This window comes from Sorex fumeus, unplaced genomic scaffold (assembly GCF_029834395.1).
Source record: "Sorex fumeus unplaced genomic scaffold, SorFum_2.1 ptg000265l, whole genome shotgun sequence".
In the NCBI taxonomy this organism is placed as follows: Eukaryota; Metazoa; Chordata; class Mammalia; order Eulipotyphla; family Soricidae; genus Sorex; species Sorex fumeus.
Window position 1 is genome coordinate 25,130,940 of NW_026606322.1, and position 14,486 is coordinate 25,145,425.

Genomic DNA, 14,486 nt, shown 5'->3' on the forward strand with positions numbered 1-14,486 from the left:
CCTGTTATACTAGCAGTCTGGCTTCCCACAGTGACCTTTAAAGGTGCATCTCAGATCACACCTTTACTCTTGGCATCAGGGGTCCTAAACTCAGTTATTTCCCTTTTCTTTGTTCTTTGTGTTTGTTGTAAAATAACTTAAATGCCATCATATGCTGTATTGATAGGAAACTGAACAGGATAGCATCCTTGCCCATGTTGTAAAATTTGTCTGTCATTTTCTCAGTGTTTCACATATCTAAATGTCAAAGCTTGACAGTAACTTTGTCATTTACTTTTTAAAACATGTTTTTCCAGGCATCATGAAAATTCCCTAATGTACAAAAATTCCTAATTTGGGGTCAGACATGGTATGTACAGTGGGAAGATGCTTTTGCTTTGCACATACCTGACCCACTTTTGATGCTTGACACCCCAAAGGTTCCCTCAAGCATTGCCAGGCGATCCTTGAACAGAGTTAGGAGGAAACCTTGAGCACAGCCAGGTGTGGCCCAAAAAACCCAAAAAGATAAAAGAAACAGCCCAATTTACACTCTACTCCTCTCTTGCTGCATCCTGACTTATAATTTGTTAAAGGGGATAGTTTAACTCAGTTGTACTAAATGTGGCAAGTTAGCATTTAATTTTTTTCTTAGTAATTTCCTGTGTTTGTTTTTATTTTCAGTTCTGGATATTTAAAGGCCAAACAGTACATGGACGAGGAAAACTACGATAAAATTATAAGTGAATGTTCGAAAGAGATAGATACTCAAGGCAAATATATGGCAGAAGCATTACTACTAAGAGCCACCTTCTACCTGCTTATTGGCAATGCTAATGCAGCCAAACCAGATTTAGATAAGGTCATCAGCTTGAAAGAAGCTAATGTGAAGGTACATTAAAAAAATGTGTGTGTGCATGCATGTGAAAAAAAAGGATATAATGAAGCTTCTGTATATATTCCCAATTTTTATGCATATTTACATGCCAAAATTACCAGTCTCTTAAATGCTGTTTTTGTCTTATAAGGAACTATATTTTGCAGTGTTGAGTGATACTGTGAAAATGAAATACAAATATTTAGTTATACTTCTCTTTAGTAATGAATTATAGTATCTGTTCACTTCAGGTTGTGCAAAGATCTGAATATTCTAAAAACAGGTAACAGATATATTTTCAAAGAGTTAGCTTTATGGTAATGCGAATTAATATGTAAGTTGTTGGCGGGGGGGCTGTGGTTTGTTTAACTGAATCAGAATAAAATGCAGTAATTTTGAACCATTCCTCATTTGGGTCCATAGCTTCGAGCCAATGCACTCATCAAGAGAGGCAGCATGTACATGCAGCAGCAGCAGCCCGTGCTGTCTACTCAGGATTTTAACATGGCTGCTGACATTGACCCTCAGAATGCAGATGTTTACCACCACCGAGGACAGGTGAATCTATTGTCTTTGTTTTGGGGGCATGTGTGGCAGTGCTCAGGGCTTAAACTTGGTTCTGACTCAGGGATCACTACTGATGGGACTCAGGAGACCATATGGGGTGACATGGATTGAACCTGCATCAAGGCAAATTCTCTACCTGCTATACCTATCTCTCTAGGCCCAGTAAATCTATTTTACTACCAAACCTTTGATTTTTGGATTGAGGGATTTGGTGCTTCTCCACCTCACCCCTTACTTCCCGATGTCTTAAAAGTTTTCTTTTATCACTTCTTAGAGCTGTAAACAAATTACTGTGATAGTTAAAATTTGAGTTAGTATTTCTTCAGCCACATCTTGATTATTTGCCCTTAGAATCCTGGTGTTTACCTGTTTAAAAAAAAAAAAAGGAAGGCTATAAATGTTAGCTAGAGAGTTCAGATTTGTCTTTTTTTTTTTTTTAGGTGTTTGGGGTTGATAGATTTTCAGTGAGTAAAACATTAAAAATATTTAGTGAGCATTTTGAGTTAATGTTAAAATGACATGTGGACTTTTTACTATAAGGAATATTATCCTGGACTATGCAGACAACACCAGAAACCCCAGTTTTGAATAAATTTTTAGACATATGTATATGTATTGTAATATGTCCTGCACTGTCCTCCCATTGTTCATCGATTTGCTCGAGCGGGTACAGTAATGTCTCCATTGTGAGACTTGTTACTGTGTTTGGCATATCAACTACGTCACGGGGAGCTTCCCAGGCTTTGCCATGCAGGCAAGATACTCTCGATAGCTTGCCGGGCTCTCTGAGAGGGGTGGAGGAATCGAACCCAAATCGGCAGGGTTGGCCACGTGCAAGGCAAACGCCCTATCCACTATGCTATCACTCCAGTCCATATCCTAATATATATTTAATAATAGTTGGAGCTAGATATACAGTACCAGGTGTAAGGCCTTGGATGGTACCATACCCTAGTTAAAACCCCATCCCTGCATATGGTACTTTGAACACTGCCAGAATGACCCGTTAGCAGCCCGGTTAGCACCTGAGCACCACCAGGTGTGGCCCCAAAATGTACTTGTGTGTGTGTGCGCACGCGCCAAAACGTGTGTATGAGAAAAAAGTCGATTTTAGATTTATTAGAGGAGAACATGGTTTTGTACTCTGCTTGCTTACCAGGGCTCTTGAAATGCATGATGGAAGGCAGTGCAGGCTCTTTTTGTGCCATTACCCAGCAGTGCTGGGGGTTACTCTTGCAATGCTCAGGGGACATCAAAGCATGCACATAGCCTATTGAGCTCTCTCTTCAGCCTGAAGTTCATTGTAAAATTTTATCTCTAAAGGGTAGTGCTGAGAAAACATAATACTTATCATTTTTGATCTTTTTGTTTCGGGGGGTGGGGGGAACCAAACAAAAGTGACACCAAACAAGGTACTCTGAGCTTGGTGCTGGGGGGTTGATTCCACTGGTGCTCTAGGGACTGTGCTATGGTCTGAACCTGTGCCTCCAGCATGCAACGCAAATGTACAGTCCAGTCCTTTGAGTTACCACCTAGTCTGATAACTAGGATCTTTATGGTAGTATTTGAAAGGGTGATGTCCAAAGTCTGATTTACTTTGAAATTGGAAAGCAGGGAAGTATTTAGTTTTCTGGAAAGGTTTATTTTGGTTTGGTTTTTGTTTTGCTTAGTAATGATAAAAACGTACTACATAACAGTAGGTCTAAAGTGCTTTTCCAAAAAAAAAAAAATGGACACTAGTTTTAAATTTTAAAAGCTTTCAAAATAAGATTTCCTAGTTTTTAGAATATTTCTATTAAATAATTTATGCTTGCTTAGTGTGCTGTTGAACTATGATAATAGAGACAAGGTGTTTTAAATTGGTGAACATCTTATTTGAAATTAAAATTATTCATATGTTTTCTCTTAGCTGAAAATACTGCTTGATCAAGTTGAAGAAGCAGTGGCAGATTTTGATGAATGTATTAGGTTAAGACCTGAGTCTGCTCTGGCACAAGCTCAGAAATGTTTTGCACTGGTAGGTTCTCTTTCTTTTGCATCTCCCTAAGTATCACTTATACTTCCTGCTCTTAAAAAAATATGAGTGCTTAATTTGAGTGAATGCTATATTTACTATGCTATATTCAACCCCAAGCCCCCACCCCAACCCCAGCAACACACAGAATGACTACCAGGGAATATAGGAAAATGGGACTGTATGTACAGTTGAAATACTGCTGCTTTTTCTCTGGATGTTTTATTTGAGTTCATCTTGATAGGTGATTGTATGCGTCCCTAAACTACTGTTTATCTGCTTTTCTCCCATAATCCAGTAGAAAGAATAAAAGCATTTTGAGGAAATGGTCCTACACTCTTGACCATAAAAGTTTCATCTTACCTTTATAGTTCTGTTAATTCTTAGAAACACAAAACTGATACCAGGTTAAAAATAAGTCTTTCTAGTAAAATGAGGTTACTTTAGTTAGCCCAATAGCTATACTACTAAAAAGATTTTCCTTTGTGGAAATGTTTTTGAGTTATAATTGACATACAGCAGCATAGTAGTTTCACGTGGATAATATAGGAATTAAGAGTTTTTCTCTTTAATATAAATGATAACAGACTTAAATGACCAGTTTACTTGTATAGGGCAATAAAGTGTGCCTTTGAATCTTGACTGCTAAAATATTTCCTTATAACCTTTCTTAAAGCAGCTAATTCTATTAGAAAGCCTGTTTTTCTAAAAACATTTATGTAGATTTGTGTGATTTTTGTAACATGTTAACATCCTTGTGTTTTTGAGTTCTTGACAGGCCTGATTTGATTTTTTTAAACAGTATCGCCAGGCGTACACAGGAAACAATTCTTCACAAATCCAAGCAGCTATGAAAGGTTTTGAAGAGGTCATAAAAAAATTTCCAAGGTGCGCTGAAGGCTATGCACTATATGCTCAGGTACATACGATTTTTCCTTATATTCATTTTCCACCCATTTCTCTGTAAAGATCTGCATTTGTATTCTGAACCCCAGAAAGTAATGTTACTCTGGTAGTAGATTCTGCAGAAACAGGCAGCCTTATTTCTACTTAGATTCTTCTGGTTCCCAAAATGCCTCTGAATCCCCTGGAGTGGTTTCTGTATTATAAAATTTGCATACAAGGGCCATAAACTCAGGCTGATGAAGCTTATTAAGGACATTTTCCTGTTTCAATTCATTTGGATTTGCAAAATTCAGTCATTCTTGGAAAATTTACTAAATGCAATGAGTGGGGGAAATGTCAGTGGAAAGAGGCTTCATTTCCTTTTATCACTGTCTTTTTAACTATTTTATTCTCCTCCCGACTTCCCTTTATAATTGATGTTGCTAATTTGATGACTGGGGTTTCACACCTGCCTGGATTGTGATGCTCAACCACTTCTAGCTGTGGGGATCACATAACAAGTTACAGTGGTTGCACTCCTTTCATTGCAGTATAAGGCTTATGTTCTTATTTGAGGCACATAAGTTATGGTTAGTGGTGGTCACTGTAATGCTCATCATGCACACGCCTTCCAGGGGTTACACTTCCTGGACATGGTACTGATATGTCTCTTCAGTTTTGGTCCTTATCAGGGGTTGCACTCTTTTTTGTGATGTTTGCACTGACCTCACTGTGTTGCAGCTGCAAGTTGCTGTGGTGCTGGGATCATAGATAGTAGCTGCCAAGTGCAAACATCTTAACTGCCCGTAGAGTAGTGCTAAGTGCATATGGGACACTGGATTTGAACTTGTGACCAGATGCTCTAAGCACCTGCTCCATAACACCAACATGGTTACACTGTCCTTTTATAAGGTTAGATAGCTACTATTTATATATGTTTAGTTTCTCTAAAATTCTTTTTGTTTTTGTCTATGCCTGACAGTGCTCAGAGGCTATAAAATCCTTCTTAGAGTTTTCCTTTGTTTAGTATTAAAACTATGGGGGAAAGGAATGAGTATAAACTTCTATAGCTACTAGAACTGGCACCAAGAATGGGGTTTTCAACATTTTGCCATATTGTCTTTTATTGTATAAACCTATCAAGCCATTTACCCAATAATACTTGAATAAGTTTGGTATAATTGGTGAATGGATGAATGAAGTGAATCTGTATACACAGTATATGTTGAAATGCTTAGGTTGATTATGTAACATAATTATAGTATCTGTTCATATAGGCATTAACAGACCAACAACAATTTGGTAAAGCCGATGAAATGTATGATAAATGCATTGATTTGGAACCAGATAATGCCACAACTTACGTTCATAAAGGGTATGTTTCTTTTGGTTTGTTTTGGGGTATTTTTGGTTCTATTGTAGTAAGAAACTAAATTTGTTCCACATTAATATTAAGATGAATTTCCTGTGCTTATTGACAAATAGGATGGTGGTCAACAAGTACAGTTAAACAATGAGATGGATTCTTCACTATTAGTTTTATACCACAATTAGTAAGCATGCTATTTTCATTCTAGCTTAAGGGTTTTCATTCTGAACATCTGTAAAATATTACTCTATCAAAATGGGAAATATATAAAATAATTTTGTCCTTGTGAATGTGAGTTAGAATTTTTAAAACTTAGTTTAAATTTGAACTAATTAAATCTACATGTAGTTAATTAGTAATAGAACCTATACTGTGTAAATTTTTTCACAATAAGGGATTTAAACTATAAAATCAGTATAAAATGGCAAAAAAATTATTTAACTGGTTGCTGATTATGTGCGCTTTGATTTTGTTTTTGTCAATTTTATTGTGAATTCATTCAGGGTGAAATTGAGTTGTGCATTTGCCTCTGGGTCTTGGTCACATCTGATTGGCTTTTTGTATTTGCAGTTTACTTCAACTTCAGTGGAAGCAAGATCTGGATAAAGGTTTGGAGCTGATCAGCAAAGCAATTGAAATTGACAATAAGTGTGATTTTGCATATGAAACCATGGGAACTATTGAAGTGCAAAGGTAAGTTACTGAATCAGTTCTTAGGAAGTTTAAGGTAGCCCCATAGATATTTTATTTGTAGATGCTATTGTTAGTCTGTGCTTAGAGAATCATGCAGTGGTGGGAGAGAGCAAACCTGGAGCAGTAGTATAGTAGGTAAGGCGTTTGTCTTGCACGTTTGATCTCTGGCACCCCATATGATCCCCTAGCCACTCAGGAGTAAGCCCTGAGTTCTGCTGGGTGTGGCCCCAAAACAGGCACAGAAAACCTGGTCCTCTTGGAGCTGAAGAGATAACAAGGGTTATATGCTTGCCTTGCACATGGCTGCCCTGGGTCCCCTGGGCACTGCCATCAGTGATTCCTGAGCACAGAGCCAAGAATTAAATCCTGAGTATTACCGGGTGTGGCCCAAAAAACAAAATAGTTTTTTTTAAAAAACTTGGCATTTAAAGTGTTAAAACCTGTGTTTAACAGGGTCTGATGCACTGGGTTTGATTTTTGGTCATGTGTTTGTTATGTAATCGTACTTTAAAATCTGGCTAGAGGGATAAGTATAGTGAATAGGGCATTTGCTTTGCATGTTCAGTCTCCCAGTATCCCATATTGTCACCTAAGCCCTATCAGGAGTGATCTCTGAGTTCAGAGCCAGGAATAACCCCTGAGCATCACTGGGTATGCCCCAAAACAAAACCAAAAGGTCCATTTTAGAACCAAAGAGATAGCCAGGGGTTAGGGTTCTTGCCTTGCGTGTGGCTAAACCCTTGCCTTGCATGTGGCTAAACCCTTTCAAATATCCCCGCAATGCAGTCCGTTGAGTAGCACAAGGAATAACACTTGGACACTGCCACAGTTTGTGGCCAAAAACCAACCACCAACCCCACTCCACTCTCCCAGCCCACTTTAAAATATATATAGATACTCTAAAACATAGGGCTGAAGATGTAGCTCAGAAGTAGATCATTAACTAGCTTTTGAGGCCCTGAGTTCAATCCCCACTACTATAGAAGAAGAAATCTACTCTGACTCCTTTCTTTCTTAATGTAAATAGTGAAGTTATCCTAGAATTTAGTCATTCTACTGCCTACTTTAAACATTTTTAATTTTTAAATTTTTGGGTTTTTAAAAATTCTTTCTAAAAAATTTATTGAATCATGTGAGATACAGTTATGAAGCTTTCATGGTTTTCAGTCATACAATGATTGGACACCCATCCTTTGTGTACATTTGTTTTTTTAAATTCTAAAAGGAATGAAAGACTATTGTAGCCCCCATATTGTAGTATGAGTTAAATAAGTCTGAAGAGATTTGTTGTTTTTCTTAAAGTCCAGGTGACATTCATGTGTGTATGCCTAACCACACTTGGCTTGTTAGAGGTAAATTAGTATTTTTTGTTCAAGAATATTAATCATTTCGTTTTGAAAATGGCATTAAGTTCTGAGGCTGGAGTGGTAGTACAGAAGGTAGGGAATTTGCCTTTCATGTGATTGAGTCAGATTTGATCCCTGGCATCCCATATGGTCCCCTGCGCATTACTAGGAATCCTGACTGCAGAGCCAAGAGTAACTCCTTGAGCATTGCCGGTTGTAGCCCAAAAAATCAGTAAAATAAAAATGGCATTAAGTTCTGGGAATTGAGATGTTTATTAAGGATCCAGCTAGGTTGTAACTAAATTATAGTGTAAATAAATAAATTTTCATATATCCGCGTGAAATTACAGAAATATAGGAACACAGGGAAGGACGGATGTAACCAATTCCCTGGGGTAAGAGAAGAGAAAAAATAACGGAATAATTTATTTGAACAGCGGCTTACAAAAGTAAGGATTTCACTTGAATCTGGCAGAAAGGCAATAAATAATTTGAGTATTATGTGTAGGTCTGAATGTGAGACATGATCAAACTGCTCAGGCACACCTGTGTTACTGGAATAGAGATACATAAGGTGAGGCAAAGATATGCTGGTTAAAGATGAGGAATAAAGAAGGTAGATTTACATAAATCTGTGATGACAAAGCCCCTAAGATGCCATTAATGTTTTCTGATGCTGTCTCTACTTCCTAGAGGAGCTTTGTGATATAGTAGAATACATAGATTTTTAGAAGCCAGGCACGACTGTAACTTTTTGATGGTGGTGGTCAATTTGAGCTTCACTTAGTGTGGTCAGGAAACCATGCGTTCCAAGGGATTTGAACCGGGGTCAGCATAATATAAGGCAAGAGCCTCTTAATGTTGTACTTAGCTCTCTAGCCCAGGAGTATAATTTTAAATGTTAATTTCTTCAGTTTTCCTGTTAGGTAATCAAAGAATATAAGAGCATGTAGCATTTGGAATACTAACAGTCACTTGGTATGTGCTCAGCACTGTTTTGTTGATCATAAAGAAGCATTTACTTGGAATCATAGTTGAAATTTCGTGGTCACACTCCATGTAGAATCACTCACAAACTTTGTTATATACTTGAAGTATTTGTTAGAATCTGAGACATTTAACTTTTTTTGTTTTTTATAGAGGAAACATGGAAAAAGCCATTGACATGTTTAACAAAGCTATTAACCTGGCCAAATCAGAGATGGAGATGGCTCATCTATACTCTCTCTGTGATGCTGCTCATGCCCAGACAGAAGTTGCAAAAAAATACGGATTAAAACCACCAACATTATAAAATAGGGAGAAGGAAAATTTCCCTATTTTTAGGAGTTTACCCTCTCTTCAACTGAACCCTAAAGACACTGTCATGAACTGTGTTGAATGGTGGGACTTAGTATTTCCGTTTTGTGCTGTTGTCATTCGTTACATCTGTTCTCATGTTTAGGTGTTGTGGGAGTGGCTGTTGAAGGAAGTTTGCAATTTTGCAGCTTTTATTCCTTGTGCAACAAAAGCTTAGAACTTGTTAAAGGGATATTAAAATAAAGTTGCAGAGTATAAATGATAATTGGCCATGCGAATAAAAACTTTGATTTGTTGATTTGGCTTATTATTTTGAGTGGGGGAGGAGGGAGATGTTCTACATAATAGTCTTTGTGAGTGTGTATATGTATAACATGTAAGTATTTTCAAGCAGATTGGTTTTTTAACATAGTGTTGTAAGATAGGCTCGTTAGATTAATCCCTGTTTAGTTTTTGTTTTTAAGAAAACAGGGTCAAGTGGGACTTTGTTTTTAAGTTGGCAAAATTGAGATATTTAAAGACCACCATGCACAATGCCTCTGATTCTACAGAACATTAGAAAGATCCCATTGCAACTTTTAAGCCTTTTGACCTCTTCCAATTCTAATAGATAATTTACACTTTTTAAATTCTACAACAGTTGGTTTTCATTTAAATTATGCAAATATAAAACATTCCATTCAATTTATATGCTAGAAAATTATATATAAGTGGAGAATGGACCAAGAGGGTAAGAAGGAAGTGTTTATAATTGCCTGTGACTGTTTCTGTAATAGGTACTATCTAATAGTGTACATTTTAAATAAAATGTAGGTTGGCTGTTGTATATACAGTTGGAGTAAGTATGATTTACAAGCATAATTTAATTAGCTTAAAATTTCTAATGAAGTAGTGGCTGAAGGTTCACAGGATCTAAGTATTGGAAGCAGAAGCACATTTTCTGAAGTGACAAGATCAGTGCTTCAACTCCACCTGTACATATGTCTAAGGAATTCTGAACCAGTGTTTTCTAAAATGGTAAGGACATAGCGTGGCTGTTTCTGTTTTGTATTTCCATGCCTAGGATTGAGTCCAAGGCATTACACATTTCAAAACCAGATCACTAGCCTTGTGTCCCACTGAGCCAGAGTCCCAGCTAGATTGCTTTCAATTTTGAAATTTTGAGCTAACTGGTCTCTATGACCTGACTGATTTCCCGTGTCTAGTTCTTCTCTAGAGACAAAGCAGAGTTTTTGTTTCATTTTCTTTTCCTCACCTTTTTTTGGGGGAGGGGGTAGGGATGGGGACTTGCAAGGGATATGGGCCTCGTTTATGTGAGGCATGCACTCTACCACAGAGCTAGTAGCTCTCTTGGCCCCACCTGACCTTCTCATCTAGAAATTACTTTTTTTCCAATTGTCACTTTTTTATAGACCATCTTTTGCATACTTATATGCTAGTTTTTTTTTTTTTTCTGGTGGGAAAGAGGTTTCTTAAGGAGTCTTTTGAGATATCCAGGGTAGGGAGGGGTTTACTTGAGTTTAACTATAATAAAAGTACAATCCTTTGTACTTTTTCCTTGAAGTGAAATACGGTTTACATTGTTGGGAGTAAAGGAACCTTTTTACCCCTCTTAAAAGGGTGCTTTATCCTATTGAAACCAAAAAGATTTTATGTACAACTGATCTTTTCCAAACTCAGCCTTGAAAATATTGAGGGTATCCCTAAATTAGTGGGATCAGTCAACATAAGATTACTTAGATACGGGAACGTTTAGAGCTCTGCATTGTAATTCTTAAATTATGCATCTAGTCCGATAACCCCTGAGTACAGAAATGTTCTACATCTCCAAATAACCTCTTTTTTTAAAAAAAATAAAAAGGTTTTTATTTGCATGGCTATATTTACATTAACACTGATACTTTCTTCTATTCTCCCTTTCTACCCAACCCTGGGGTTGGGTAGAAAAACACATTAAAAGAAACTAAAGCATGTGCCATTCAATATCATTCCAAATCTTCATGGGACTATTGCCTGTTCTGAAAACTATTTGCAACTGCACTGAAAGCTGCACTTGTCTGTATCTTTTCTTTTGTATAAATGACCTCACATGTAAATTCACCAAATAAATATTACATTCAAGCTTTTCTATCTATTCTTTAAATAGGTAGATTTTTTTTCATTTATTAGAGTATTGGGTTAATTCATAGTCACTTAATTTTTCGTTGTGGGTCTACACTCAGCAGTGCTCAGGGGCCCCTATTGTCCCAGGTACAATATAGGGGTCTCCTCCATAAAAAGCATTTATGCTCTAGCCTTTGAACACACCCTCATAACCACCTTTATGTACTCAAACGAAATTTGGAAATAGGACATACTAGACATGGCATGATGCAGTTTGGGACTTTGTAGATAGGACTCACTTATATAAAGGATTATGAGATGGGAAAATTGTCCTGGAATATCTGGCTGGATCCCTAATGTAATTACAAATTCCCTTGTAAGAGGGGGGGTTTCAGAAGAGCAGGCAGTATAATCACATTAAAGTGATGTGCCCACACCCCAAAGAATGGTTAATGAAATCATTTAGTCAGTAAACTTTATTTGTACAGCTACAATCTTTGGGAGTGAACTGAGCATTTACTAAGCAACGGTCAGGGTAAGAATATTACTCATACAAACTAAAATAACAGTTTTGGTTCCATAATCAAAATTAGGTGTAATGTGACTGATAAGAAGGCACAAGAGTAAGAAATTCTGGTAGGACATACATGCCGAACTTTTGTGTTTGCTTTTTGGTTTTTAAGTATTGAGGATCACATCCAGGGTCTCACAGGTGAGGCACATCCTTAGCCCCAGGAAAGTCTTTTTTTTCACTGATGAGATGTCAACAGTGAAACATTTGAGAATTCTCAGCATATATTTAATACCACAAATTAAATATTGAGATTATGTAAAAAGTACAAATAAAGCTCAGGAAATAAACCTAAGAATAAATAAAGGTGGTGAATTAAAAAGTATCAAAGTCCAAGAGAATCTCAATTAGGTTAGGTTTCAGAGGGCAAGGGCAAAGGCCAGGAATGGTGAGGATAGATTCTTGGGTGAAGGATCTGAAAAATGAAAGTGAGCAGAAGTAATTCCTTTAAAATACAGGGTAAAGGGGGGGCCTACCACCTGCCCAATAAGAGCCCAATAGCCGAAAACCCCCACACTCCACAATTTCTGTCATGCCCATTGCCATAGTCCATTCCTATACTCCATTCCTTGAGACATGTCTCATCCAGAAATTGATCTGTTGAAAAACTCAGGTATATGGTTTTGTGACTGAAATCTCCAGGCTCTCACAGAGTCTGGGATGGGCTACCCTCCCCTCCCCATGGCCCCCCTACCCGTCCCCATTCTCCAGGCAGTCATGCCCATGAACTGCCTCTGGCACCAAATAGCTCATTAACTGGCTATGACCCAGAGAATCATCAATAAACCTCGAAAGAAAATAAGTTGCAGAGATGCTTCCAGACCCTGTGCCATACTGAGTGTGGGGCACCCAAAGTCACATCTAGTTAACAATTTAACTTCAACTGAATTACCCTTTTTTAATCAAACTTTTTTTAATTCCTTAAGTGCTTGGCCACAGATGCTCAAACTACACCACTGATAAACCAGGAATAGCAGATCACATTGGATGGGATGTAAAGTAGAAAGCACCAATTTCGATTAAGAAAATATCAACACACCAAGGTTTAACTGGTAACACATGTTAATACAAGGGCTTAATGGCTCCATGGTGAGATACAGCAATATTCACACACTAAACTTTTTATCACTTAACAAATTATAACAGGCAATGTAAAATTAATTCAGGGCCTGCTATAGGGGCAGGCTTAAAGGGTGATTGGGAAAATTGGAAATAATGGTGGTGGGAAGGTGCACTGGTGATGGGATTGCTATTGAAATTTATACAAACAGCTTTTTTTAAAATAGGGTTAAATTTACCGTGAAACATGGTTTCGAATTTTTTTTTTTTTTTTTTTTTTTTTGCTTTTTGGGTCACACCCAGCGATGCACAGGGATTACTCCTGGCGGTGCTCGGGGGACCATATGGAATGCTGGGAATCGAACCCAGGTCGGCCGCGTGCAAGGCAAATGCCCTACCTGCTGTGCTATCATCGCTCCAGCCAGCCCCACATTTCAAAATATTTTGAGGTAGATACTCTGTGACTAAATCTTTAGGCAATAGTAATGGTTGAATACTCCCTTTCTGTCCTCACTCAAAAACGTTTTTCTTTCATAAAAGAAAGGGAAGGGAGGGGGGGGTCAGAGCGATAGTACAGCGGGTAGAGTGCTTGCCTTGCACCTGGCCAACTTGGGTTAGATCTCCAGCATGCCATATAGTTCCCTGAACACCACCAGGATTGATTACTGAGTGCAGAGCCAGGAGTAAGCCCTGGGCAATGCTGTGTGTGGTCTTAAAGAAAAAAAGAATTATTTTTTTTAAATAAGGGAATTCCTTCCACTTCTGTAAAAGGTGTTTCAGGCTCACTTGGGGATGGAGCAAGCGTGTGGATGTGGGCCTATGAAGACAGCACAGGTCTTGCGCGGAGGCTGCCAAGGACAACGTGAAGGAAAGGGCGTTTCTTCTTTCAAAGGCATTTAATTTTTCAACAGCTATGCTGAAAAGTTTTTAAATCATTAACACTTGAAATTATGAATTGCACTTTATTTTTTATAAAAACTTAAAAAGTTTTTCAAAACAATACTAGAAGGCATAGTTAAATTTACATGATCACAATGTCGTTTCTTTTTCTGGCCAAAATGAAATTTGTCTAGATAAAAATGAAACACCCATATACAATTAACAGCCTAACAGATAAAAAGTATGTGGGGGGCTGGAGTGGTAATACAGTGGGTAGAGCACTTGTCTTGCACACAGCAGACCCGGGTTTGATCTCTGGCATCCCATACAGTCCTCCGAGCCCAGTTAGCATGATTAAGCAAAACAGGTCGTCAGTTTATCTGATTCACACTATTAATATAGTTTCACACCTGAAGGGTTTGATAGACGTAGAATCCCAAATCATCTTTTCTAACCCAGAGAGTCACACATGCAGGGGAAAGGGGCAGCTTGGTTTAAACTAACCCTGGCTGTGTCCCAGTTAGATCTGTCAATGTTTATTTCAATTATGAATTCAACTCTGCAACAGATTACTGTATATTGACTTTTATTTTCTATTCTTAAGGTAATTCAAATCACGTAAGTATTAACGCTTATACTCTTGGCATAAAGTTACCATACCACCAGCATCATCAAAGAGCCCAAACCCATGAGTGTTCCTAGGTCAGTTCTAATTCTGTTGTAGGAGTCCCAGGGTTTGTTTTCATTGGACATTCTCTAGTCCCTCTATTCTTTTCACTTATTTTTTGGTTTTTGGGTCACACTTGACAATACTCATGGCTCTGCACTCAGAAATTACTCCTGCT

General features: G+C 37.8%; 1 protein-coding gene across 1 annotated transcript in view; it reads left to right on the plus strand.

Moving 5' to 3' along the window:
• Positions 1 to 9,325, plus strand: part of TOMM70 (translocase of outer mitochondrial membrane 70) — a 32,530-nt gene extending 23,205 nt beyond the window's left edge. Inside the window, exons 6-12 of the mRNA XM_056109345.1 lie at positions 664 to 871; positions 1,280 to 1,414; positions 3,333 to 3,440; positions 4,240 to 4,356; positions 5,600 to 5,697; positions 6,262 to 6,384; positions 8,871 to 9,325. Coding sequence (XP_055965320.1) covers positions 664 to 871; positions 1,280 to 1,414; positions 3,333 to 3,440; positions 4,240 to 4,356; positions 5,600 to 5,697; positions 6,262 to 6,384; positions 8,871 to 9,024 — 943 coding nt within the window. The 3' untranslated portion in view covers positions 9,025 to 9,325. The remainder of the gene's footprint in view (positions 1 to 663; positions 872 to 1,279; positions 1,415 to 3,332; positions 3,441 to 4,239; positions 4,357 to 5,599; positions 5,698 to 6,261; positions 6,385 to 8,870) is intronic.
• Positions 9,326 to 14,486: the final 5,161 nt, after the last annotated feature.